This window comes from Carettochelys insculpta, chromosome 11 (assembly GCF_033958435.1).
Source record: "Carettochelys insculpta isolate YL-2023 chromosome 11, ASM3395843v1, whole genome shotgun sequence".
Lineage (NCBI taxonomy): Eukaryota > Metazoa > Chordata > Testudines > Carettochelyidae > Carettochelys > Carettochelys insculpta.
The window spans coordinates 29,748,811-29,772,910 of NC_134147.1; the positions used below are offsets into that span (position 1 = coordinate 29,748,811).

At 44.5% G+C, this 24,100-nt stretch overlaps 1 protein-coding gene across 4 annotated transcripts in view; it reads left to right on the forward strand.

The window, feature by feature from the left end:
* The window catches only part of SLC6A6 (solute carrier family 6 member 6), a 76,355-nt gene extending 53,415 nt beyond the window's left edge, over positions 1–22,940 (forward strand). For 3 of the 4 annotated variants that reach the window (XM_075005365.1, XM_075005366.1, XM_075005367.1), the window contains 9 exons: positions 2,353–2,487; positions 4,380–4,483; positions 4,600–4,724; positions 10,041–10,153; positions 14,952–15,089; positions 17,486–17,588; positions 18,589–18,689; positions 20,003–20,173; positions 22,652–22,940. In XM_075005365.1, coding sequence (XP_074861466.1) covers positions 2,353–2,487; positions 4,380–4,483; positions 4,600–4,724; positions 10,041–10,153; positions 14,952–15,089; positions 17,486–17,588; positions 18,589–18,689; positions 20,003–20,173; positions 22,652–22,792 — 1,131 coding nt within the window. In that variant the 3' untranslated portion in view covers positions 22,793–22,940. Of the gene's footprint in view, positions 1–2,352; positions 2,488–4,379; positions 4,484–4,599; positions 4,725–10,040; positions 10,154–14,951; positions 15,090–17,485; positions 17,589–18,588; positions 18,690–19,126; positions 19,251–20,002; positions 20,174–22,651 lie in introns of all 4 variants that reach the window. The other variant, XR_012646981.1, reaches the window with a different exon arrangement.
* The last annotated feature ends 1,160 nt before the right edge of the window (positions 22,941–24,100 follow it).

Below are 24,100 nucleotides of genomic sequence, written 5' to 3' on the forward strand. Positions count from 1 at the left end.
AGAGACATTACCCTGGTGCAGTGGTCACCAAGTCCATCAGCAACAGTGCTCCCATGGCCATTGTGCTCTGACGTGTCATCTGGTATGGAACTGGAGTCCCATAGGTCCCGACATTGCTCTCCCAGCACCATAAGGACAACCAGGCCGCTGCCCTGACATAGCCTCCCCAGTGGTAAGACCCTCCACAATGGCCTTTCTGGACCCCCGAACATAACCACCAGGCTCAGAGAGCAGGATCCAGGTTGGTATCCATGGCATCGGACAGAAGGGAGACTCCATCAGCACCTCTAATAGGGAATGACATAAGAGTGCACTGTGCTACCATATCAGCCTCGTGACATAGGTCCAGCATGAGGTCAATGGCGCAGGACTCACATCTCCCCTGGCATTGGTACCGTATCGGGCATTGGCCTGCCCACTGGGGTTCAGGTGCTCAGGGGCCTTGACTCAGTGGAGTTACAGGACACTGGCCCTACACATCCCAGTGCCGGAGCTCTATCCCTTGTCCTTTCCCAGTTAATGGCCCTGACCTTCAAGCCCCTTGTTGCAGGCTCCCTCCTGTATGTGTCTATGAAGGTAGCCTTCCTGCCAGCCATTACTTCAGCCAGGCAGGTCTCCGCGATTGGGGCTCTAACCTCTGAGCCTCCAACATACTGTTTTCTTTAAAGATAAGTTTCCTCTGCACCGCAGCCAGCCTTTCTCCTCAAGGTAGTTTCCCAGTTTCATCAGGGCCAGGATATGTACTTGCCAGTGTTCTACCCGAAACTTCACACATTCCAGAGGGATCGGTCCCTGCACACCCTAGATGGTTGTAGGGCCTTGGCCTTTTACCTAGAGCAAATGAAGCCCTTTAGGAAATCTACCAGCTGTCCCTAGCGATAGCAAACAGAATGAACCATCTGCCAGTGACCTCTCAGAGAATTTCCTCCTGGATTGCTGCCTGTATCTGCACATGTTATGATTTTGCTACATTCCAGCACCCCGTTGTACACCCACTCCACTCAGGCACAGGTTTCTTCTGTGGTGTTCCAGGCTCATGTCCCTATCCAAGAAACCAGCCACCTGATCCTTGGTACATACTTTCACCCCTCACTACACAATCCATCTGCAGGCGAGAGATGAAGCCCTGCAGTATTACGGACAGCTGAATGATAATTCCAACCCTCTGCTGGGATCTGGGGAGTCACCTGATTGGAATTGACATGAGCAAGCACTCGAAGAAGTAACTGTTGTTCTTCAAGATGTGTTGTTCGTGTCCATTCCAAGACCTGCCTGCAGTCCCTCTGTTAAAGTAGTTCTAGCAAGAAGAAGCTGAGCAGAGCGAACGTCAGCTGTGGTATATATGTACTGTTATCTTGCTGCCACGCTAGGCGTCTCCACAGCTGACCTACGGATGCTAGTGGGGAAGAACTTTCCAACAGCCATGCACATGGTGCACACATACCTATTTGGAATCAACATTAGCAACACATCTCAAAGAACAACAGTTACGAAGGTGAGTAGCCGATTTTCTGACCGAAGGTGGATGCGTTCCTTGTTCTCATTAGCATGACCTGTTGAGTTGGCTTGTCAGGAGTCATAATGAAAGTCTTAGTAATCTCCGCAGCAATAGTAGAATGGAAACAGACCCTCCCTGAGAACCTTTTGTCATCGTGTGATGCCCATTTGAGTCACACCAAGGTTAAGAGAGCACCAAAAGATTTTCGAAGCTGCTTATTATGTACAGATAGGAAACCCTACCAGACGCGCAAAATCGAAGCCTGAAATATCGACCCTAAGCAGGTTGATCTTCCGGGTAGTGTAGGCATGGCCTAAGTCTTGCTTAAGGGCCCACTTCAGCATTCACCCTGCTTTCTGTAATTCCATGCCTCAACTGTACTTTTCTAGACCTTTGATAAGGATCACTTGTCCCCCTCCCTTCCTGCCTGGCTCTGAGCAACTCCTCTCCCAGGCGCAGACAGCTCCTGTAAAGACAACCACTACAGACTAGCCACAGGCCCTATGGGCTCTAAAGGGGCATACCCCCTGTTTCAGCATCACTTTGCATGGAACTACAGATAGCCACTTCCTGCAGGCAGGCCAGCCTGTTATTTTTGCATACATGAAGGCTTGGAGGAACTTAAAGGCACACTACAAGCCCAGAGGACAATTAAGAGTGGCGACAGACTTAGCTCAGAATGTGTTCACATTGTGCAAAACTCACATCTAAGTCTCATGAAAAATCAGGAGGTTTTGCATTCAGATCCCTGGATCTCTGTCAGTTTGGGCTCTGGGTTAAAAGGACACCACTTCCATATTTAGTTTCTAAATTAATTGTGAAGGACTCTACACATTGTCATTTTGTTTTGACAGGTTGTGTACGTCACTGCTACGTTCCCATTCGTCATGCTTTTTGTGCTCTTAATTCGGGGTGTCACACTGCCTGGAGCTGCAGAGGGCATCAAATTTTACCTTTATCCTGATGTATCACGGTTAGCAGATCCACAGGTATGGGACCAGTCAGTAGGAGCAGGGAGACTTCCCATGCTCTGAAACAAAGGGGGCAATAGGATGTGGGTGGTGGTGCAACAAGAGAAGATTTCATTCCATGTTCTTTATCAATCCAAATATAGCCTGTCCATTAAAACTGGCATGTATTATTCCATTGCATCTGGCTGCAAAGGTTGTTTTAAAATGTGTTAATGCATTTTTCCATGTGTGTATTTTTATGTCAAGGGACTCTGAGGCTCTAGACTCTGTCCAGTTATAGCATCTCAGCTTTCTTTTGGTATTAGGCTCTGGACAAGGTAAGGGACATACTTTTTTTTAGGATGATAGTCCTTAGTTTCGAAGGGAATCGAAAGAAGGGAGAAAAATATGAGCGTGGCAGATGGCACACCAAGGAGCAATTGTGAGTATCTGTTTCACTCAGCCACCACCTCTCAGGAGCAAGGAGAAAGGAGTGAATATAGTGGAAAAATGGAAACCATTGCAAACATGGAAGAAATCAGTGTTCTCATGCAAACACATGGGAGAATGTGTGGAAGACAACTGCTTAGCACTGGATGGAGGAGTTTAGTCTTTTTTTCACTACAAGCTACAAGTAGAAAATGGAAAAGCCTGTTTCTTTGCATGGTACAGGTGTAGCAAGGTGTGAATGCCAAAGAGTGATCCCATGTGAAATGCAAAAATCTCTAACCAATGGCAAAAATCAAATACAAATGTTATCAATGCTCTTTTTAAAGTGATGGCCGTAGATGTGCGAGAGTGGACAATGTCTTGCTTTGTTGTTTCTTTTCAAATGTTTATCGGGTTAAAAAAAATGCGATATCAGTAAGTTGAAAGAAATTTTGTCAAACGAGTTGGTCTCTGTGATCTTGCCTTTTTTACACCAGCCATCCAGACATGCATTTGCCTCCTTCCCTGGGAGCATGTGATTATTATGAGTTATTAGATGTCAGCTTCATGCCCTAAGACGTGATGACTGACAGCATGGGAGGGATTTAAATTCTGTTTAATTCCCAGGCCCCCTATCCCATGACTCTCTCCAGGGTTAAGCTGTCATGGGTTCCCCACTGAAAAGGCTCATTTTATTTCCCCAGGAGATCCCTGTGAGTTTTCAGGTGGATGATTAAGTTGCTGTTCTCCCCCTTTTCACACCCTCTGGATGATTCCCATTACATTTGTCTGGTATTAGAGGAGACAAGTACATGGCTGTGAATAGCCAGGAACAGATAGAAGGGTTATCACAAATGTACTAAGCTGACATTTCTCACTGCCATGATACTATATGTTGTATGTTATTGTACTAATACCAGCAGGATGATGAGTCATGAACAGAGGTTAGTAACGGTGTTATTTATGTTGAAGAAATGCATTGTGTTATGCTTGTGTCCCCTCTGCACCTGCTGTGTTTGTCCTTGTGCCATATATGGTTGAAAGTTGTGTTTGGGGCAGCCACATGGGGTCATTGGAAAAAGCATCTGTCAAGGAATTTGTGTTTGCAGTCCAGTGATTCTGTAGGCTGGCTCTAACTGAACTATGTCAGATGCAAGCATATATTAGGGCTTGACAGCTGCCTCTGTGCTGTCCCTTCTCATCAGAAAGCATTGCTTGTTATGCAGTAAGGAAACGACCAAATGAATGGCAGACAAGCTTTTGAATTGTTGATGGAGCTTTCAAGTGGACTTTGGTGCTAATGATTTATTTTTCCCTACCCCTACCTTGTGGTCATTTTAAAATGAGATGTTCTCTTTTTTTCCTCCTCCTTCACCTCAATATCTGTCTAAGTGTAAGCTATTTTTGTCATTGCATAGCCAGAGTGATAGACTTGATTGTGATGGGTGTCGTTTGTAGAGATTGTCTACCTTAATAGTGCATTCTTCCATCTTTTCTTTTAGGTCTGGATAGATGCCGGGACACAAATCTTCTTCTCATACGCAATCTGCTTAGGAGCCATGACATCCCTGGGAAGCTACAACAAGTATAACTACAACTGCTACAGGCAAGTTTCGAACCAAGGGGGTTTAGTGTCTTAGCTAAATGATGTAAATAAGTACGGACAATGGGTTGAGTTTTTTTTTTTGAATTAACTTGCTCCATGACATATGTGTGACTTAGGGACTGTTTGCTGCTGGGATGCCTGAACAGTGGTACCAGTTTTGTGTCTGGCTTCGCAATTTTTTCCGTCCTGGGCTTCATGGCACAAGAGCAAGGGGTGAACATTGCTGATGTGGCAGAGTCAGGTACGATGGTATTGGTGGCAGTGGTGGTGGGCACTGCCACCTAGTGTGTGAGCAAAGTACTACGGACTAAATCAGCCAAACAAATAAAATAAAATAAAATAAAAAGAAAGAAAGAAAGAACAAAATTCCCACAAGCATCGGAATAAAAATTAAGTGCGCACGTGTTAGTCTTGTTTTCTTTTAGAAAAGCAGGGGTAGCAGATTAACATAGGACATATGTTACTTTGATTAGTGTGTAGCAGTTTGAACACATTTTTCCAAAGTGTGTTCATAAAGTTTAGGTCAGATTTGTTAAAGGGACCACACACATTGTTGTGCAGGATTCAGTCATGTCAAACCATTTTGAAAAGCTACACCAATAATTGCCTACTGGTGAGAGCTGCCATAAAGTCCAGCACTTTCAATGAGACATAAGAGAACTGGATGCCCAAATCCCATTGAACGACAAAGGAAGTTGGACGCCTAAATACCCTAGACTTCTTTGGAAAATCTCTTCCAATATGACACCAACTTTTGCAACATTTACATCCTGCTCCAAGGTGAAGCTGATACTATCTGCGCCAAGTCCATTTTGAAACTAGTTACAGGGACGTATTGTCCTAGTTTTGCGTGTTGTTATTCCCATTACCATTCAGCTAGACACATCATAGCAATAGGGTACATGCATCTTGTGCATATGAACTGAACATGATAGATTGCATCTTTTCCCTGGACTTACTTTATAGGACCTGCAAGCAGGAATGGCACTTTTAGACTGTCATAATGATGGTGAACAATTATACCAGCCTAGATCAGTATTGCCAACCCCAGGTGTTCAAAAACCATAGTCACCTGCCCTCCTGCCCCAAAACATGCAGTTGGCTCAAAAAATATGTGGTTTGAAACAACACTACATTTTGAGTGCGTTTTTTTCCTTCTGATTTTTGAGCCTTTTGGGTTCACTTTTTCACTCTAGGGTCATGTTTCCCAGCCATTTTTGTCACCAAGAAGACTAGAAACTTATAATTACATTGACTCCTGGAGCTAGAGCTTTGAGAATCACAGAGGAGACTCATGGTGAAATCTCAGATGTTGCTAACACTGCTAGATTCTCAGTTGGTGTAAACGAGCATAGCTGCATTGAAGTCAGTGAAGTATATGCCATTTTACATCACCCAAGAATCTGGCCCATAATGATAAATTTGATCAAACACTGGTTGCTTTACACAGGAACAAATTAAGGCAATAATCCTGGTGAATATACCCTAATAGCTCAGCACTTGTTTCAGAGGAAGGCTGAGAAATTTTGTGTATTTGGAATTTTTATTCGGATTTAAAAAAAAATAAAACCTGTTCAAAATTTACTCTAACTGACCCAAAAGAAAAGCCACAATCCATTGTTGAGTGGGCACCTTTGCCCTGATTGCTAATATTTTTCAAGTGGCTCCAATGAACAGTTTTACCCCAGGGAATTGAATACCTTCTTTTGGTGCATAATTTAGTCTGTTTGATTTCAGCCCAAGTTGGCGGTGGTCACACAGGGCTTTTCAGTGGATTAGACAATATATACAAGTGGTGGGTTTAGGCTAATTCCTAAGGGACAGGTATCCAAAGCACAATGAACTGCTATGGAAACTGATACTTTCTGGTATACTTTTTGCCATTCTGTGCGTTGAGACCGAGAAATGACTAAACCTTGGAGGAATGTGCTCTGCCCCTCTAGCTCCTAATAGCAGGTTCTGTCATTTCATAGTAGAGACGCATTGACAGGAGTTGTGATGGACGCATACTGCTGCTGCCCATACTATACCTGTTCTGTGTAAAACAGGTGATTTTACTTTCCAGTCAGAGCAACCAGGGCTATTTACCAGCAAAGAGAAATTTCAGTAGTTTTTAATTTTCCACAGCTATGCTCCCCTCCTACTTCCCCATATTTTTAAACCCTTATTTGGCCAATAAGCAAATCCAGGAGTATTCCTCCAGGTAGGAGAAGGAGAGCAAAAGCAATAAATGTCTGCGGCTAGGCATAGGAAGTGGTATACTGAGAAATCAGATAGTTCATCACCTGTATTCTTGCTCTTGCCTTACTCACATCTGTGGCTCCATTGACTTCAGTAGGTTATTCTTGTGATGATGCACAGTTTAGGTCACTGAGAGCCCAACCCCCATCACACTGTTGTGTAGTAATACCCTGTGCCAACTTTATCCACTCATCTTGAGCTGAATTCTCTCTGGGCAGAATAGGAGTAGTGAAGCTATGAAGACTAAGGGTTCGTCTATACTTACTGGAAGATCAAGGCACTGGCAGTCAGTCCTCCCGAGTTTGATTTTGTGTGTCTGGTGAACACGTGGCAAAATCAATCTGTCTGGGCTCGGCCATCGACCCTGTAATCCACGTTACTGCGTGAAGTAAGGGACGTCAGTGTGAGACTATGGGGCTTGGTCTTCACTAGGAAAGCAAATGCCATAGCTAGAATTGCATATCTGAAATCAACTTATTTCCCTAGTATAGCCGTAGCCAAAGGGAGTTATTCCTACCTTCACTGGGCAAAATGGCTTCATTGATTTCAGAGACTTTGGTCTGCCTCTGCCCTATCCCTCACCCAGAATGGCAAACGGCCAGGCTTCTTAAAGTACATTTTTCTCCTTTATATTTCCAGTTATGTCACACACACACAAAAAAAATCTCAAAATATTATTGCATTTTTTGTAACCTAAGAAATGCAATATGGGAACAAAGGAAGCATAGTGAGGCCCGGCTAATCTGTGCTGGATTTGTCTGCGTGCCTGGCTGGATGAAAGATATATTGCATGTACAGTATGTACCAGTGATAAAGCCATTGCAAGACTTCCTTTGTTGTAATGCCATTTGTAAAGTGATTCAGATTAATCAGGTCTGACTGCGTTGTCTGTCAGTTGATGGAGAAGGTTTGGTTGCATATTTTGAATTGTCTCCATTTTTCTGCCATGCACAATGCCTTCTGCCAGTTGGGTACAATTCCAGCCATAGTATTTCATTTAATCAGCTAACAAATAGACTATGGTTATTAGTAACAACCACAAGCAGTTTGTGAACAAGATAGTTATTCAGTGGATCAGTGCTCCATATTAAATACAGTTTTCAGTGCTTTTCATTAAACTGGAAGGATGCCAGGAGTGTTGTTATTTTACACAGCCTTTTCCCTTCATAGTCTAGCATTTGCTTTCACAGAAAATGCACACAGAACATAGAGCTCTTGTCAGCAGAAATTAACATGCACAAACATTTTCACAGTTTAAGAACATATACACACTTCAGGTGAATTTCAGAGAAAACTAGCAGTTTTGCATCCATCTCATCATTTGTGCAGCCTGGCAACACGTGATCTAATATGAGTTTTGTGTGTGTGTGCGCGCACACACACGCACACACACACACACCCCAATTTAGTTTTTATTGAGCGAAGATGTGTTGGCTAGGGATTGAGGGAAAAGCAGAACCCCAGAAATTTTAGCTACTCAGCTAATTACATGTGTGCGTGCTTTCTGTCACATAAAGCCATAAACATGTTTCTTTTTTAAAATTAATTAAATAAAATTAATCAATCAGTTGCTGGCTAATTTGTATTTATTTCTATTTAAATTACTTAAATTTTTCTTTTAATTTAAAAACTGTCCTCTCATTCTCATATTTTCTCTCCATTTCTCCTGTCTCCATCTTTCTTGTTGGGAAGGAAAAGTGGGAATTAGGAAGAGCATGAGTAATAATTCTCCATGCTGATTAAACAAGTGAATTCTGCGCCTGTGGTTTACCGGGGTTTAGGTTCCTTAATGAAAAAACAGTTCAATTTGCATTAGGGATATAAAATTCTGTTTAATGGGTTAACCATTGAAATATTAAGTTTAACTGATTAATTGCTTAAAAGGGGGCATGGGCAGGGGGCTGATATGGCCTGGCTGGAGCTTCCCTGCCCACAGCACATCCCAGAGCCACTGTGGACAAGGAATTCTCAGCCATGGGGCTGCTTCAGCCTCACTGGTTAACGGTAAATGGTAAGTCTCATCCATTTAGGCTGAGGCTTACTGGTTAACCATTAACATCTCTAATGTGAATCCACTCACCAAACCTGGAAAATGGCAACATGCCAGGCCACCTTGTTCTGAAACAAAAACTATATCTAGATTTAGTGTGCATGTAAATCTGTCAATGCAAGATTTCACTACTTTGGAAAAATTACAAGAGTGTAAGCCAGAAGCGGATTTCGGAGGCCCGCTGCCCTGTTGTCCAGTCAGAGCTGGCATGCCCACTTTACAAAAGTTCTCATGCTGCATAACTGTGTGTTATTTGAAACCTGTGTCACACCAGGTGAGAACTGTGGGGAAAAAAAACATAGGAGTGCAGTGCATGGGTGCTCTGTGTATGGGTGGGTGTGAGTGAGCCTTTATTAGCCACAGAGCAGATAAGGGCTATTACAGCCAGCTGTGTGATGTCTCCATCCCACAGAGTTGTAGAAGGCTGTGATTTCAGCACTGAAGGACCAAAGTTTTAGTTCCAGGTCTTCTGGGGTGTACAGCACCTGTAATTGGGCTAGTAATTGTACATGATAGTGGCAGTATGCCAGTTTGCATGTGCACAGTTAGGAAGCTTAGTGGTATAGCGGAATCTGACTAAGGTGGTCTGCTAGCAGTAGCAGAGAGTGGAAATGATTCCCACCCCCTCATTGCCTCTCTTAGCATTATTAGTATAATTTCCAAACAGCAGGGGACACTTTTGGGAGCCCCCATAGGGCCAAATCCACAGAGGGTGTAAATAGGTGGTGATGATTTTAATGATGGTTTACAGAAGCTAAGCAGCCTGGTCTGAAGCCGAACCCAGATGCTGGCAGGAAGGCGTTTGAGAGTTGTGTTTTCAGAAGGCTACTTTGGGTTGGCTGCAGCATTGAATCTTCAGGAGTATATTTGTAGCAAATTCTCTCTTGTCCTCCACCCCCTTCAAATACATACCCTGAGTGCTAGAAACAGGATTCCTTTGTGCTACCAGGGCAGTTGTCTTCATTCCCGTTATATCTCCTGAGTGGCTGGCGTAGAACCAGCGCCATTACTGGCATGTTTGAGACAGAGATTAAAATGGGTGGTCGGTTGGCAGTAGCTGTTGGGTTTGCGTGGGGGTTGCTGCTGTAGTCATGCGTGCTTCTTTGTCAGATTAAAGATCCAAACAGTTTCACTTCTGGTATTTCCAGCTGGGTTTGGGCTTATCTGAAAGGAACCAGGCATCCCTGCATTGGTGTGTGGCTACCACAAGGCACCAGCTAGTACTTGCAAGCTTCATTCCCGTCTGTTCTCTTTCTCCTCCTCTAGGTCCAGGCCTGGCCTTCATTGCCTACCCAAAAGCTGTGACCATGATGCCTGTGCCTACCGTTTGGGCTATCCTTTTCTTTATTATGCTGCTGTTGATTGGACTGGATAGCCAGGTTAGTAACTACAGTAATGGACAGAGAATCATAGGACTGGAAGGCATACGTCTTACTTATTGCCATGGTGCCAGCAATGTCAACCTGATATTAAATGGGGTAATAATAATTGAAAGAAAAAAACCACCAAGACATCTGCATAAATGAAGTTGCCTGTGCTGCAGAACCCACGTGTTTGAATGGTGAAGCTGCTTTGGTCCCTCCATAAAGACAATGAATAAGTTAGGGGTGGCAGGGTCAGAATGATTTTGTGCGTTAAGGTTCTGCTGGCAGGCCCCAGGGGAAGCCAAGGGGTAGAGCTCGTGTCACTGATCAGGTGGCATCTCCCATTCAATCACCGTCGCAGGGCTCCCTGCTTGCCTTGGTCCCATGCTGCTAGCCCATTCCTGGGCACTGCCTTGAAGTCCCATGTGTATGGAGGGGGTAAGACTTGAGCTGCCACATGCTGCTCCAACCTGCAAGCACCACCCCCTGTAGCTCCTGTTGGATGAGGACAGAGAGCTGCGGCCAGTGGGAGTGGAGGGGGCAGCAGCAGCAGCAGAGAGGGGCAGCACAGAGCTATGTGCCCTTTCCCATCCCAACCCCAAGACCACAGGGGCATGTTAGTCCCTTATGGGTGTGGCATGGGCCTGGAGCAGGCAGGGATCCTGCCTTGGCCTCACTGCACCACCAACTGGGAGCCACCCGCGGTCTGTGCCACCTGGCAGAAGGCTGCACATCAGCCCTCACCCTGATCCAGTACCCCATACTCCCCCTGCACCCCAGACCTGAACCCCTTTTCAGAGCCTGCACCCCATACTCCCCCTGCACCCCAGACCTGAACCCCATACTCCCCCCTGCACCCCAGACCTGAACCCCTTTTCAGAGCCTGCACCCCATACTCCCCCTGCACCCCCAGACCTGAACCCCATACTCCCCCCTGCACCCCAGACCTGAACCCCTTTTCAGAGCCTGCACCCCATACTCCCCCTGCACCCCAGACCTGAACCCCATACTCCCCCCTGCACCCCAGACCTGAACCCCTTTTCAGAGCCTGCACCCCATACTCCCCCTGCACCCCAGACCTGAACCCCATACTCCCCCCTGCACCCCAGACCTGAACCCCTTTTCAGAGCCTGCACCCCATACTCCCCCTGCACCCCAGACCTGAACCCCATACTCCCCCCTGCACCCCAGACCTGAACCCCTTTTCAGAGCCTGCACCCCATACTCCCCCTGCACCCCAGACCTGAACCCCATACTCCCCCCTGCACCCCAGACCTGAACCCCTTTTCAGAGCCTGCACCCCATACTCCCCCTGCACCCCAGACCTGAACCCCTTTTCAGAGCCTGCACCCCATACTCCCCCTGCACCCCAGACCTGAACCCCATACTCCCCCCTGCACCCCAGACCTGAACCCCTTTTCAGAGCCTGCACCCCATACTCCCCCTGCACCCCCAGACCTGAACCCCATACTCCCCCCTGCACCCCAGACCTGAACCCCTTTTCAGAGCCTGTACCCCATACTCCCCCCTGCACCCCAGACCTGAACCCCTTTTCAGAGCCTGCACTCCATACTCCCCCTGCACCCCCAGACCGGAACCCCCTTTCAGAGCCTGCACCCCATACTCCCCCCTGCACCCCCAGACCTGAACCCCATACTCCCTCCTGCACCCTGATTCCCTCCCTGTGTTGCAAGCATCTGCCCCAGCCCTGACCCCCATCCTGGTCTTAGAGCCAGCACTCAGTACCCCCTGCTGCACCCTCCTCCCATCCCTGCACACACACACTCCACACACCCCAGCCGAGTGAAGTCGGGGGGCGGGGGTGGAATGAGCAGGAACAGCTGAGCTCCATACCTGCATGTTGCTGGATGCCATTGAAATCAATTGGCACTGAGGTTCCCGAGCAGGGTAGGGCTTGACTATGGAGGGCAATGGGGGGGAGTGAATGGCAGAGCACATCAAAAATACAGCACTGTAACTGGATGCTGCTGGTGTGAACTCTGGAGTATCGCACTTGTCCTAGTGTCGGGCAGCTCAAAGAGGAGGGTGGGGTTTTTTTTGTTTTGTTTTTGTTTCTTTTGCATAAATAACACCAAGCAATCTGCTAATCATTTCTACCTGGTCACAAGTAAACAGAGGCAACCAGGGGTTACATAGTAACTGTAAACTGAGGTTGCCCCAGGTTTCAGAGCCAAAGGCAACTATTTATACCCCAATGGTAAAGTATCTCCAGTTATAAAAATTCACTTCACAAGAGCAACATGTTTACTGAACTCAGATCCGCTCTTATATGCAAAGAGTCCTAAGTGGATTTCCCCAGCGGTTACCCGTTTAATCTCTTACATTCATAAAGCGTGGTGGTGGTTGTTCTAAATCGCTCTTTACGGCTTAATCTTTGAACTGTACCAAGTGACTTTCAGTCACTTCCAAATTGAATGTTACAGTGCCCAGTGCTGTGGTTCTACAACTAAGTGCTTATAAAAAATTTAAGCCGGCTGGTAATTTTAAATAGCTCCTCATTGTGTAGCATAATTGAAACTAATTGGAGTGCTTATTTCCTCTTCTCCGGCATTTTGGAGTGCAGTCAAGCAGGGTTTTGAAATGCCAGAGCATCTTAAGATCAAGTCCAACCAATGGGAAATGTTACAGTTGTAAAGAAAAGCAGTTTTACATAAGCCATTGAAATAGGCATTCAACCAAGCAGGCGGCATCAACCACTGGAGTCTAGGTGGTCGAACTGTAACTGCTGCCCCTTATCAGCAAAGGGTACCGAGTAACATGAGGTTAAAATAAGGATTTGGATCTGATAAGTATATTACTCTAAATAGTAGCATGATTTCTATACCCCAGAATATTGCTACTTCATAAACATGCTGTGATCTGTCACTGACTGTAGAATGAACCGTTTACTTGTTCAGGGTGCTGGGTTACATAACTTGGACAAAGGCTGTGCCCAGTTATATTAATGCAGTTCATTGAAATCACTGTTGTAAAGGGCCTGATCCAAAGCTCATGGAAGTCAATGGACAGGCCCTTGCTGTCTTTCATGCGCTCTGTTTTGTGCGAGATATAAGAGGAGGATTGGGCTGTATGATTTCTGTTTTTATTAGATTTGTTTGTGCACCATTAAGTGGCCGAATGGGCTATATATCAGGGGTGGGGAAGCCCTGGCTCAGATTTGGCCCACAGCTTGCCTGGATCTGACCCCTGAGGCTTGGGACTCCCCACCCCAGCAGCCAACCTGCTGCGGGGTCAGGGTGCATGTGGATCCCTGATCCTTGAAGGTCAGGGTCAGGCAAGCCAGGCCCAGATCCAGTCCGTGGGTTCTGCCTGATGGTGCCACTGCTGCCGCTCGCCCTCCTCCAGCTTGGGAAACGGCAGCTCAGCACTGCCTGGGAAGGCTTTTCCCCACCTCTCTGGAATTGTGGCCAATCAGAGCAGCAGGGTGTAGTGGGGGAGCTGCACCAGGTAAGCACTTCCTCCATCACCCAGACTGTCCACCCTCAGACCTCTCCTGCATTCCCCCCATCCCCCACCCTCACCCTGTTCCTGTACCTCCCTCCTGCCCAGACACCCCAGCCTGCTTTTGTACCCCCTCCTGCCTAGTCTCCCTCACCTTTTTCCACACCTTCCCTCCTGCCCAACCCCCACACCCTGCTCCGTCATCACCCTCCCACTCCCACCGAGCTCCTGTCACCCCTCCTACCAAGATTGCTCAGCCCCAGCCCACTCCTGCATCTCACTCTTGCCCAGACCACACATCCCCAGGACTAACTGTTCTCTTCATACAGCAGCCAAAGTCAGCGACGAGGCTGCCAGACCAGCTGGTTGACGGCCAGCCTTGGGGTTGCCGAACAGCCAACTGGCAGAAAATCCTGGGGCTGCCAAACAGCTCAACAGCAGCCACTGCCTGAGTAACAGCCCCCAGCCTGCCAAAGCAGTGACGGGGCTGGAGCAATTGCAACCCCACCAGAGCTCTGTTTGTCCACTCCCACCTCAGGGTATTCTCAGTAAAAGTCAGGGACAGGTCATGGGCTTCCATGAACTTGTATTTATTAACCATGGCCTGGCGCTGATTTTACTAAAAAATACCTGTGACAAAGTTTGAACCTTACCCATGTGCTTTTATTAAGTAATTCATTTGTTTACAGTGTGTAAAGCATCTGCATGAAGTTTTGCAGGAATGGGGCCTAATTTATGGTAAAGTGCAATAGGTGGATGGTGAAACAATCAGAGAAGTGGGGTTTTGTGCAGAGAAATTAAAATTGCTTGGCAGGATTTCACTGAATTTATTTTCACCAGTGTAAACTGAGAACACACTTGGGGCCTAATCGTTTACTTTAACTGTGTAGTGTTCATAAATTTCACACACGTGTTAAATAAAGACAGAGATTGAGCACTGCTGATGCAGTTCAGGAGGTTTAATTTTTCTGCACCTTTTTTCTAATGTGCTTTTTTGTTCATCTGAAATATCTACAACATGAAAGTCAAGTGAGCATTTTCCTCACATCACATTCATTTCCTTTATCCATGTAGCTCCTGTTTGTAAAGAAAGGTAAAGTTGATGTCTTATAAGTATGGTAAGAAACTGACATCCATTCTGAAAGCTTGTTTCAAGTTCAGAAACAACGACACGTGCTCATTAAGCTTGAAGCAAAATGGAAAAGGATCATTATTTGATTATTCAAAGTACCACATAGCTTCATGGAGTGCAAATACAGGGCTTCTAGGAGAGTGTTTAATTAAGACAAAGGTGAATTATAAGTCTACTGTGTTCATTTTTGTTTCTTTTTTCTTTTTTCCCCTCTTTTAGTTTGTTGAAGTTGAAGGACAGATCACATCGTTAGTTGATCTGTACCCATCCTTCCTAAGGAAGGGTTACCGAAGGGAAATCTTCATTGCTATAGTGTGTTTCATTAGCTATCTTCTGGGACTGACTATGGTAACTGAAGTAAGTGACACTGGCGATTCAAAGCTTCATTTATTTTTTTTAAAATCAGCATGTCTCCACAGTGACACTGGAACTCAGATGGCAGAAAGCAGACCACTTGGAAGTATACCATCACTTAGTTCCTACATAGCCCTTTTGATCTATAGAGCTCAAAGTGCTTTGAAAGGGAGGTAGATATCTCTATGCCCATTCTACAGATGGGGAAACAAAGGTACAGAGATGTGACATAGAAACTAGGACTTGTTCTGCCACCCAGCTCATTAGACTGTAGAGTCTCAACTGGAGAGAAAAAAGAAAGAGAGAGAGATGAGCAGACACAGGGATATATGAATACACTTTCTTTCTGGCTACATAGCATGAAGGTCCCATGTGTTTTTTCTGTTATAAAATTGGGCTACAGTATAGCCTCATTGCACTAGCAAATGGTGCCTCATTGCAAGCCAAAAAAACCAAAACACATGGCATTTGCAGAAACATCACATAGTCTGACCATAAGACAAAAATGAAAAGGTGGAAAACCTGACAGTCACTACCATGTAACCTAGTTTACAGTTGCTTCCAAATCAGATAGTTACAGAAGAACAGCTAAAAACTTGAGAATGAAAAAACATTTTCAGAACAGAAGCTTGAACATGAATGACATCATTCATAATGCACGAAGCACAACAGAAGGGGGCTTAAACCAAAGACTGATGTAAAGAGAGAGGCATTTTAGTTTTGATTCTAAAACTTTTACAACACATGTATAAGTTGAATACACCCAAATAAATTCATTCATCTACTGTCGCGTAATTTCTGTATTATGCTGTATGTATTTCTTTGATGGTGTAGCAATTTGGCTGGACAATTACATTGTCCCTACCTTAATTCCTCCTACAGTTTTAATTGAACATGGCACAGTTCTTCACCTCTTGACCTAAACCATTGGCTAGTTCTGCCAAGTTGAATAGCTCCAGACTTTCACACAGCTGCATGTCAGTAGTGGGATTTGTGTTTCTAAATCAGATATATGCAAAGCATGTGCCCATTATTGTATGTGTCCATATGAAAATTTGAGTCAAGTTTGCATTACTTTGAGACCATTACTCAGCTACCTCCAGAAGGAATCTCAGTAATTTCAGTCATGATCCATGGTACTATACAACAAGAGTAAAAATGTCTGAAATTGGACCCCGGTTATTAAAAGGGTGGTAGGACTTTTAGGGCTTGTCTACACTACCACCTTCCTTTGAAGGAAGAATGGTAATTAAGGTTTTGGGAGTTTACTAATGAAGTTTAAAACTTGGCAGTTGCCGCCGGGGGGGGAGGGCGGGGGGAGGGAATTTGCTTAAGAAAGTGCTACTTATGCATGGCAGCACTTCATTAGTAAACTCCCAACACCCTAATTACCGTCCTTCCTTCAAAGGAGGGTGGTAGTGTAGACACAGCCTTTAATGCATAATGTAAAACAGATTGAGATGGTTAAATGCAAATCTAGCATGAATTGTTGGGATATGCCATTTCCATCTAATACATTCAGTGAACTAGATTATGATTTTTGTTACAGAGATTTGAATCAGATGAAGTTACTCTGGCTTTAGATAGGTATAAACAAGCCTATAATCGGTTTCAGAAAGAATGGTTTTGTGATATTTATCTTAGAAAAAACACAAGCCTTCGTTTGAAGATCAGACTTTAAAAAAAAGACTCAAGGATCTGTGTAGGAATTAAAATAATGTCCCTAACTGACACATTGAATACACTGGGACATTTGTCCAGAAATGTTTATGTGAAACTAACCTAAGGATTGAGAAAGATTTCATCAATATTGAAATACTGTTCAGCATATTTAGAGCAGTAAATGGCAGTGAGATTATATCTATGTAATTTTTACCAGCAAGAGAGAGAGAGAGCGAGCAAGAGAGAGGTCATGCTGAGAAAATATCTTTCCATTAAGACTCTTAAACGGAATACCTCCTAGTGAGCTGTCTTTAGTATCATTAGAGAAGTTTATGTTAAAGACCAATTATTTCTTTCCATCATGTTTCTAAAAATGCCTGTACAGAAATATCTCTGAGAAGGAAAGACTTACGTGTCTCAGTCACTTATTCTAAGTGGCTTAATTCTGATCAATAAATCTTCTGCTTTAAAATTCTTCCAGTGATAAACAAGCATCCTTTCTAGGGAGATCAGTGCAAATACTTACTTTTAATAGTTGATTGACATTTGTACTTGCTAAAAAGCAGTAAGCTATTTTTGTAGAATCTTACTTTTTATAAACAGTAAGGAGTTTGGTACAGCAATGGTTTTCTGTTCAGGAAGGTATTTTTTTTGGCATTTGGTCTACAGCACACACACTTTGAATAACTGATCCAACCCAATCCAACTGATCTAACCCTTCTGTGTATCTCTTACAGGGTGGCATGTATGTGTTTCAACTCTTTGACTACTATGCAGCTAGTGGTGTATGCCTTTTGTGGGTTGCATTCTTTGAATGTGTTGCTGTAGCCTGGGTTTATGGTAAGTAAGGATCCTTAGGTTTAATATCCATCCCAAAATATTCTGGGGAAACACTAATGTTTTGCCATTAATGTAATTCTGAAGGCCAAATTTTCAGCAGAGTTCAAGCCAGCCTCCAGGTTTTTTACACAGCAACAAATGGTTTTTTTTGCATATTTGTTGGTAGTTTAAGCATTTGCATATATAAATTTAAGGTCCTGAGCTGAATTTTTGACTGAGAGTGAAAAATTCCGAAAGCCCTATGTGTCTCAAAGACATGGGTTCCAAAATTATAACCTCTACTTTCGTGGAGCTGCCAGATGGAAAGCAGATAAGCGACAGAATAAATAAAATGGTTATGTTTGGTTATTTTTAGAAGATACTGATTTCCAAAGTCTGACAATAACCTTATATTGCTGTTTGGACTGGCTAGGACTGGTCTTTTCTACGGTTCTTCATGAACTTTAATGCAATACTACAAATTATTTTTACTTTCTGAACTCTAGTCAAATTTAGCATAGATTGGGCCATTTCAGTTGTTACTCAGTCCTTTTTGAGGCAAAAGTCCTGCCAGCTTCAGTGGTCGCTCTGGGGTTGGTGCTCTGCTATACTGACACAGCACTTTACTGCAGTAGTGTGAGAAGAGAGATTTCCCTCACTCTTGCAGTGCCATCAGGGAAGGTCTTTTTGAAAGTCACTCTATTACAGTCCTGTGCATTACCCTTCTTGAACAATATTGTTCACAGCCCTTTAATGTATCACTTCCTCTTTACTGTGGAAATTAGCATGCATGAAAATGTGATACAAATAGCCACAGGCATGCCTTTCCAGACATAAAATGGTGCCCATAAACTCAAAAAAACCCCACAATTTTCCTCCTTCGGCTCCTCAGCCCCATCTGTGCAATTGTATTAGTACCATACCACTTGGTTACGGAGGTTCTACTCTAAATGGCTTTCATATACAGGCTCCTGATAAGGTTCTTTTCTTCACAAAATCACCAAGTGACTGTGTATTCCAGGCGCTGATAATATTTATGATGCCATTGAAGATATGATTGGATACAGACCTGGTCCCTGGATGAAATGGAGCTGGATTGTAATCACGCCCCTTCTTTGCATAGTAAGGACTGAAGCACATTAATTCTCATCTTACACGTTTGTCCTTCCAACTTCAGCTGCTTATTTTCCTGTAAGGATGACTTTCCCAAAGGACCACAGGGGTACACTTAGGTTGTAAACGCTCTGCCTTCTCATCCAGTAACAGTTGCCTGTGCCTCTGTCCATTTGGTTCTCTCTCATAGCTCGTGGTCCAGTTTCAATGTTCATACCCCACCTATTTCCCTCATTGGTTTCCAGTACCAGTCTTCCCACCCAACCTTTCCCAGCTTCCCCTTCTTACCCACTAGCGCCCTATCCTTGGTTCATGGCTCAGCCTATTCTAGGGTCTCCACAGTTCCAAACCCCAATTTCCTCCTCTGTCTCCCAGTTACAGTGTCTCTCCCCACATCCAGTTCCAGTCTCACTAGGCTTCCTGTCTGAATCTGTTTTCCCCTCCAGCTTCGTTTCCTCTGTATCAGAATTAGACAGCTTCATCCTCTACATTGTCTGGGGACCGGCGGGATGGGAGGAGGATACAGAAACAGCGAGCACACAAGAAATAGGCTCCCTATTCTAATTTCAGGTACCTGACCCTGTGCTCAGTTTCTCTGTGTGGATGGGGCTTGCACAAACTAGTCAGCACTTGGACTGTCAGAGACTTGAGCAAGCTCAGGGAAGATGGTATCACTGGAAATTTTAGCCGCCAATTTCATGCGTCCCTACTAGACTCATGAAATGAAACTGAGGAAGACGAACCCCGAGTGTAGTGTAGCCTTAGAACCCCATCAATGGGTGTACACTGAGATCACTGTATGAGAGGATAGGACTCTGGCAGTTAGCCAGTGCTGTATGGTGCAGTGCAAATCTGACTCACTGGGTTTATGACAGTCTGCCTCATGATTAAGCACCTGTTTGGTTTAAAGAGCTTCCAAGAAGGTGGAACACCACAGAAATGGTAGCACAAAACCTGTCTGTATTGGTTGCAGAAATGTCATTTTCCTAATTTTGCAGGGGGCAATAGCATTATATCCTTCCCTGGCCAAATAAGCAGTGCTGAAATAAAGCAACTTTATGCTGGAGGACAAGTTGAACTCTGTTCTGCTATTTACTGAACATTTAGAGGGTAAATTATTGCTAAGTAACAGCACAGAAGACTGAGAGCCAGGACTGCTGACAGTAAACAAACCTTATGGAACTGTGGGAAACTTGGCAACACCTTTCACTACTGGCCGTCTGGCAAACTAAAATCATGCCAGATCGTGGATGTTGTCAGACCGGATTGTGCTGGACCTATTCTATAATCTTTCTTCGTGTTTTGTTTTCCCTTCTTCCCAGGGGTGCTTTATCTTTTCTCTGGTCAAATATACACCGCTCACCTACAACAAAGTCTACACCTATCCTGACTGGGCCATCGGCCTGGGTTGGGCTCTTGCTCTTTCCTCTATGGTCTGCATCCCATTAGTGATGATCATCCGCATTCTACAGTCAGACGGCTCACTTATTGAGGTAAGAATGGCTGCATGGGGTGTGGGTGGATGGTTACTTTTGTGAGAGTGTGTGCATGTGTGTGTGTGTGTGTGTGTGTGTGTGCGCGCGCGCGCGCACGCGCATATAACACAGCGAAAAGTTTACCATTTAAGGAAAAAACGAGGGCTTGAGTAGGTGGCCATTTGCCTTTTATCTGCTTTATTGATATGGCTCCAGGTAAGTCATTTTAATATGCAGTGGCTTAAGCAAGGCACCCTGGAGAGGTACAGTATGGCCCACATGTATGTCTTTCATACAGGAGGAAAATCTGCTGGCTTTCTTCTTCATCTGCTAAAGATGGAGCATGGCATGCTGTGACATGCAGTCTTTGTAAAATTGCCTTCTGTATAAAAGATTGGCTGGTTGCATTCTGATCCATTTTGTGCAAAATAATCACAACCCTTAGAAATCTGACATTGGGCTCTTGGTAGGGCAGAGTCGAACATCTCAGTTTTAACAGCTTATAAAGAAGCACTTTTCACATCACCAGTCTTTGGCTGTGTCTACACTATGACCTTCCTTCGAAGAAAGGATGGTAATGAGGCTGTTCGGAGTTTACTAATGAAGTGGTGCCGTGCATAGGCAGCACTTCATTAAGCAAATTTGCCCCGCCCCCTAGCAACTCCGAAGTTTTAAACTTGGAAGTACCGGCACGTGTCTAGCCACTGCGCACCTGCCAGGACTTCCAAGTGCTGGGGCATCTTCAAAGTCCCCTTACTCCTCAAAATTTTAAAACTCCTCAAAACTAAACTCACAAATTTTAGGACAGTGCTTTTCTGAACGTTTTGGCTCTTTGCTCTGAAATGAACGAAATGAAACGCTGGCTCCAACTGCTCCCAGAGTTAGGGGAAACTTGGCTTCAGCTCTGAACTTTCAAGCTTTGTCCTACGTCTAGCAGATACATGCTTAGTGCATCTCAAAACAATGTCAAACACATTTTTCTGTTTGCCCTGCACTGTGTTTCTGCAGCTTCACTTCAAACTCTGCTTGTTTTACTAAAGAAAGAAAGTAGCTTTTCCCAGAATACAGTCATACACTTGAATTTTTTTTTGCTCCAAGTTTTAATGGTCTGTTAAGTGCTGACTAGGACATTTTGTTGGGCATTTACATTTTGGCCCTCGTTCTCATCCTCTGTTCTAAAAATAGCCAAAGCTGCCTTTTAAGACCACTGTAGGGACAAGAGGCGTTAACCACTTGTCAAATGCCAGTTAGTTCAAGTTTTGTGAACTGAGAACTAGAAGAAAGCTTGCAGCTTGCCAATGAACTACCCTGTTTAAAGCAGGCTTGCCTTCAACACAGTGAGAAGAGAACACATGAATGGGAGGCGCTGCAACAACACTGAAATTCAACTTGTGTATAGTCAGACAGCCTGACTTCTCAGCCAGTGAGGCCCTTCACTAAACTTTTAGGGCTGGAAAGACCATAATAGGTCATGTAGACCACTCTCACATGGGACTGCTACAGGTTCCATTATCCTTCCAATATCCCTGAATATTTGATGGCCAACTTTAGCCTTGAAAAAACCTCTCGCTAATGGTGGTAATTTCACAACTTTTCTTGAAATACTAAGACTTTTTTTTCCTGATCTCAAGAGATACTGAGTTTCATTCTCTGATTGAGGCCAAGGGCTCAAAAATAGACTGGCCTTTTACATGGCTAGTAAGCTGATCCTTAGTTACATTAGATGGGATTCAGCCTAACTTCAGGGGAATATAGATCCTTATGCTTCAGAACATAGACCAGTTACAACCTGAGGCGGAGAAGACCGAAAGCTCCTTACTGGGCAGCTTGTTTTGCATCAGGGCCCAGTCATTCTTGGAATCAAAATACTGGACTAAGTTGACAGCTGGTCTCAGCTAGTATCCTAGTTCCTAGTAGCCTAGTGTAGGGTCAACAACTCCCGGCACTCATGCCAAGAGCAGTATGCAAGCCGACTTTCACTGGTACATGAGGCAGGAGCTCAGCCCCTCCTCCCTCCATGCAAGTATGCCTCTGCTAATCCTAAATGTACGCTGCTCTCTCTCTTCCATTCTCTCCCACTCCAGCTCTTGCACTAAACAGTAAAGTGATGCATCTTAATTCATTAATGAAGATGTTTTTAAGTATGACTATTAGAGACTTTAAAAAGTATCATAGCATTCAAAAGGTTAAATTGCAGCACGCCACCTCAGCAAGGGTGCTGACCCCTGGCCTAGGCTCTTTCAGATACTGGGTTTAATGGTAATGATGACCGTGGTCTCCCTGACAGTGTCTCAGATTAATTGGTCACATCCCTGGAGCTGCTCAGGGCAGGAAGCACTGTGCTTGTAGATAAGTGGCTACAGGACTAAGCCCTTCATAAGATGCTCAGGATTGTTTGGTGAGAACACTATTTTCAGACCCCCTATACTTTTCTAGACTCTTAGGCTGGATGTGACCACTTATCTAACCCTTGGCCGTTTCTCTGCTCCCTTTCAGAGAATAAAAGCGGTGGCTGCCCCTAGGGAAGTGACTCAGTGGGCCAAAGACACAGAAAGCAACTCCTCGTTCTGCCCCAACGGAACTCCTAGTGGCGGACTGATTAAGCCAACTCACGTCATTGTGGAGACTATGATGTGAGCTCTCTCTGTGAGAGGATACATCTGCTTTAACTGCCGTTTACTAACCATAGATTCTCATAGGACCGGGTTTACAGAGCTTTATATTTGCACTAGGATTTATTTTTATTTCTCACAGAGAAAGTTATTTTTTGCGGGGGGGTGGGGGGGTTTGGTTTGTTTTTTACATATTTTGTAAGGTAATCACAGCAGAAGCCTCTTGTGGGAGGCAGATTTTTCATATCAGACTAGACCTATTACAGGAAGATACTACTACTGGGGTTTTAAAGATGTGTAATAGCTCTTAAACTATTATACATCTTATCACTTGAATTGATTTTCTTGCCAGCAATATATTCAAATCTCAGAAAGCAATGTTTTAGGTGCTGGTGTGATTGGGAACAGGGTAAACCCTAGAATTCATCAGTGAGCACTGTGGAGAGCAATTGCAACAACATGGATGTTGCTTCCAGGGATTGGTTGTCAAAGGTGTAATGCTTTCTTCCTCTGGTTCAGGCAGCGTGAATGACAGATTTCTGAGTCATCATGTTATCTTTGCTATGGCCTATGCTAAAAAAATGTGTTCAGTTAGAGGAGAGAAATTGGGGTTGGGGGCAATGTAGTTTAGGAATTCTGTACCCTACAAGGATGCTTTTGAGAGCAGCATAAAAAGCACTGTCACAGCAGAAGACTAAGAATACTGTTTCCCACTGAAGGCATTTTGCCTGAGAAAGGGGAGCGGTGTACATACCCTTTCGTTTTCCTGTACCCCATCGGTTAGCTGAGGTGTTACTAATTTAAATTTGTACTTTATTAGAACAGAACAGTAGGAACAACATGTGTGAGTGCTAAGAGCTTCCTTATGGAGAGGAAGCATTTGTGTTTAATGGTATATGTTAAACTGTTGGGCTTTGATACTAGCCCCAAGCTCCCAACCAAACATGTTATTCATTACAATAGGAAAAAAGCTGCCCACATATATACTGTACACCAGACATTTTTTCAGCCCGCATATTTTTAATACCAGTAATTAGCTGAAGAGGACAATAATACTTGGCACAGCCCTATGTGGTGTTCATCCATATACCTCAAATGGGTATCCCTCTATTTTATTAATTTATTTTACTGCACTTGTTGCAGGTATGGAAGTAGGCACAGGGAGGGGAAGTGACTTGTCCAAGGTTACAGCAACTCAGTAGCAGAACTAGGCCTAGAACCCACGTCTCCTGATGGTCTTGCCCCAGGACCATGGTACTGGCATTTTTTTTCCAGTTATGGGGGACAAAAGGGAGAAGCCAATCTACCGTAAAGTAGGGTCTTATGTGAATGA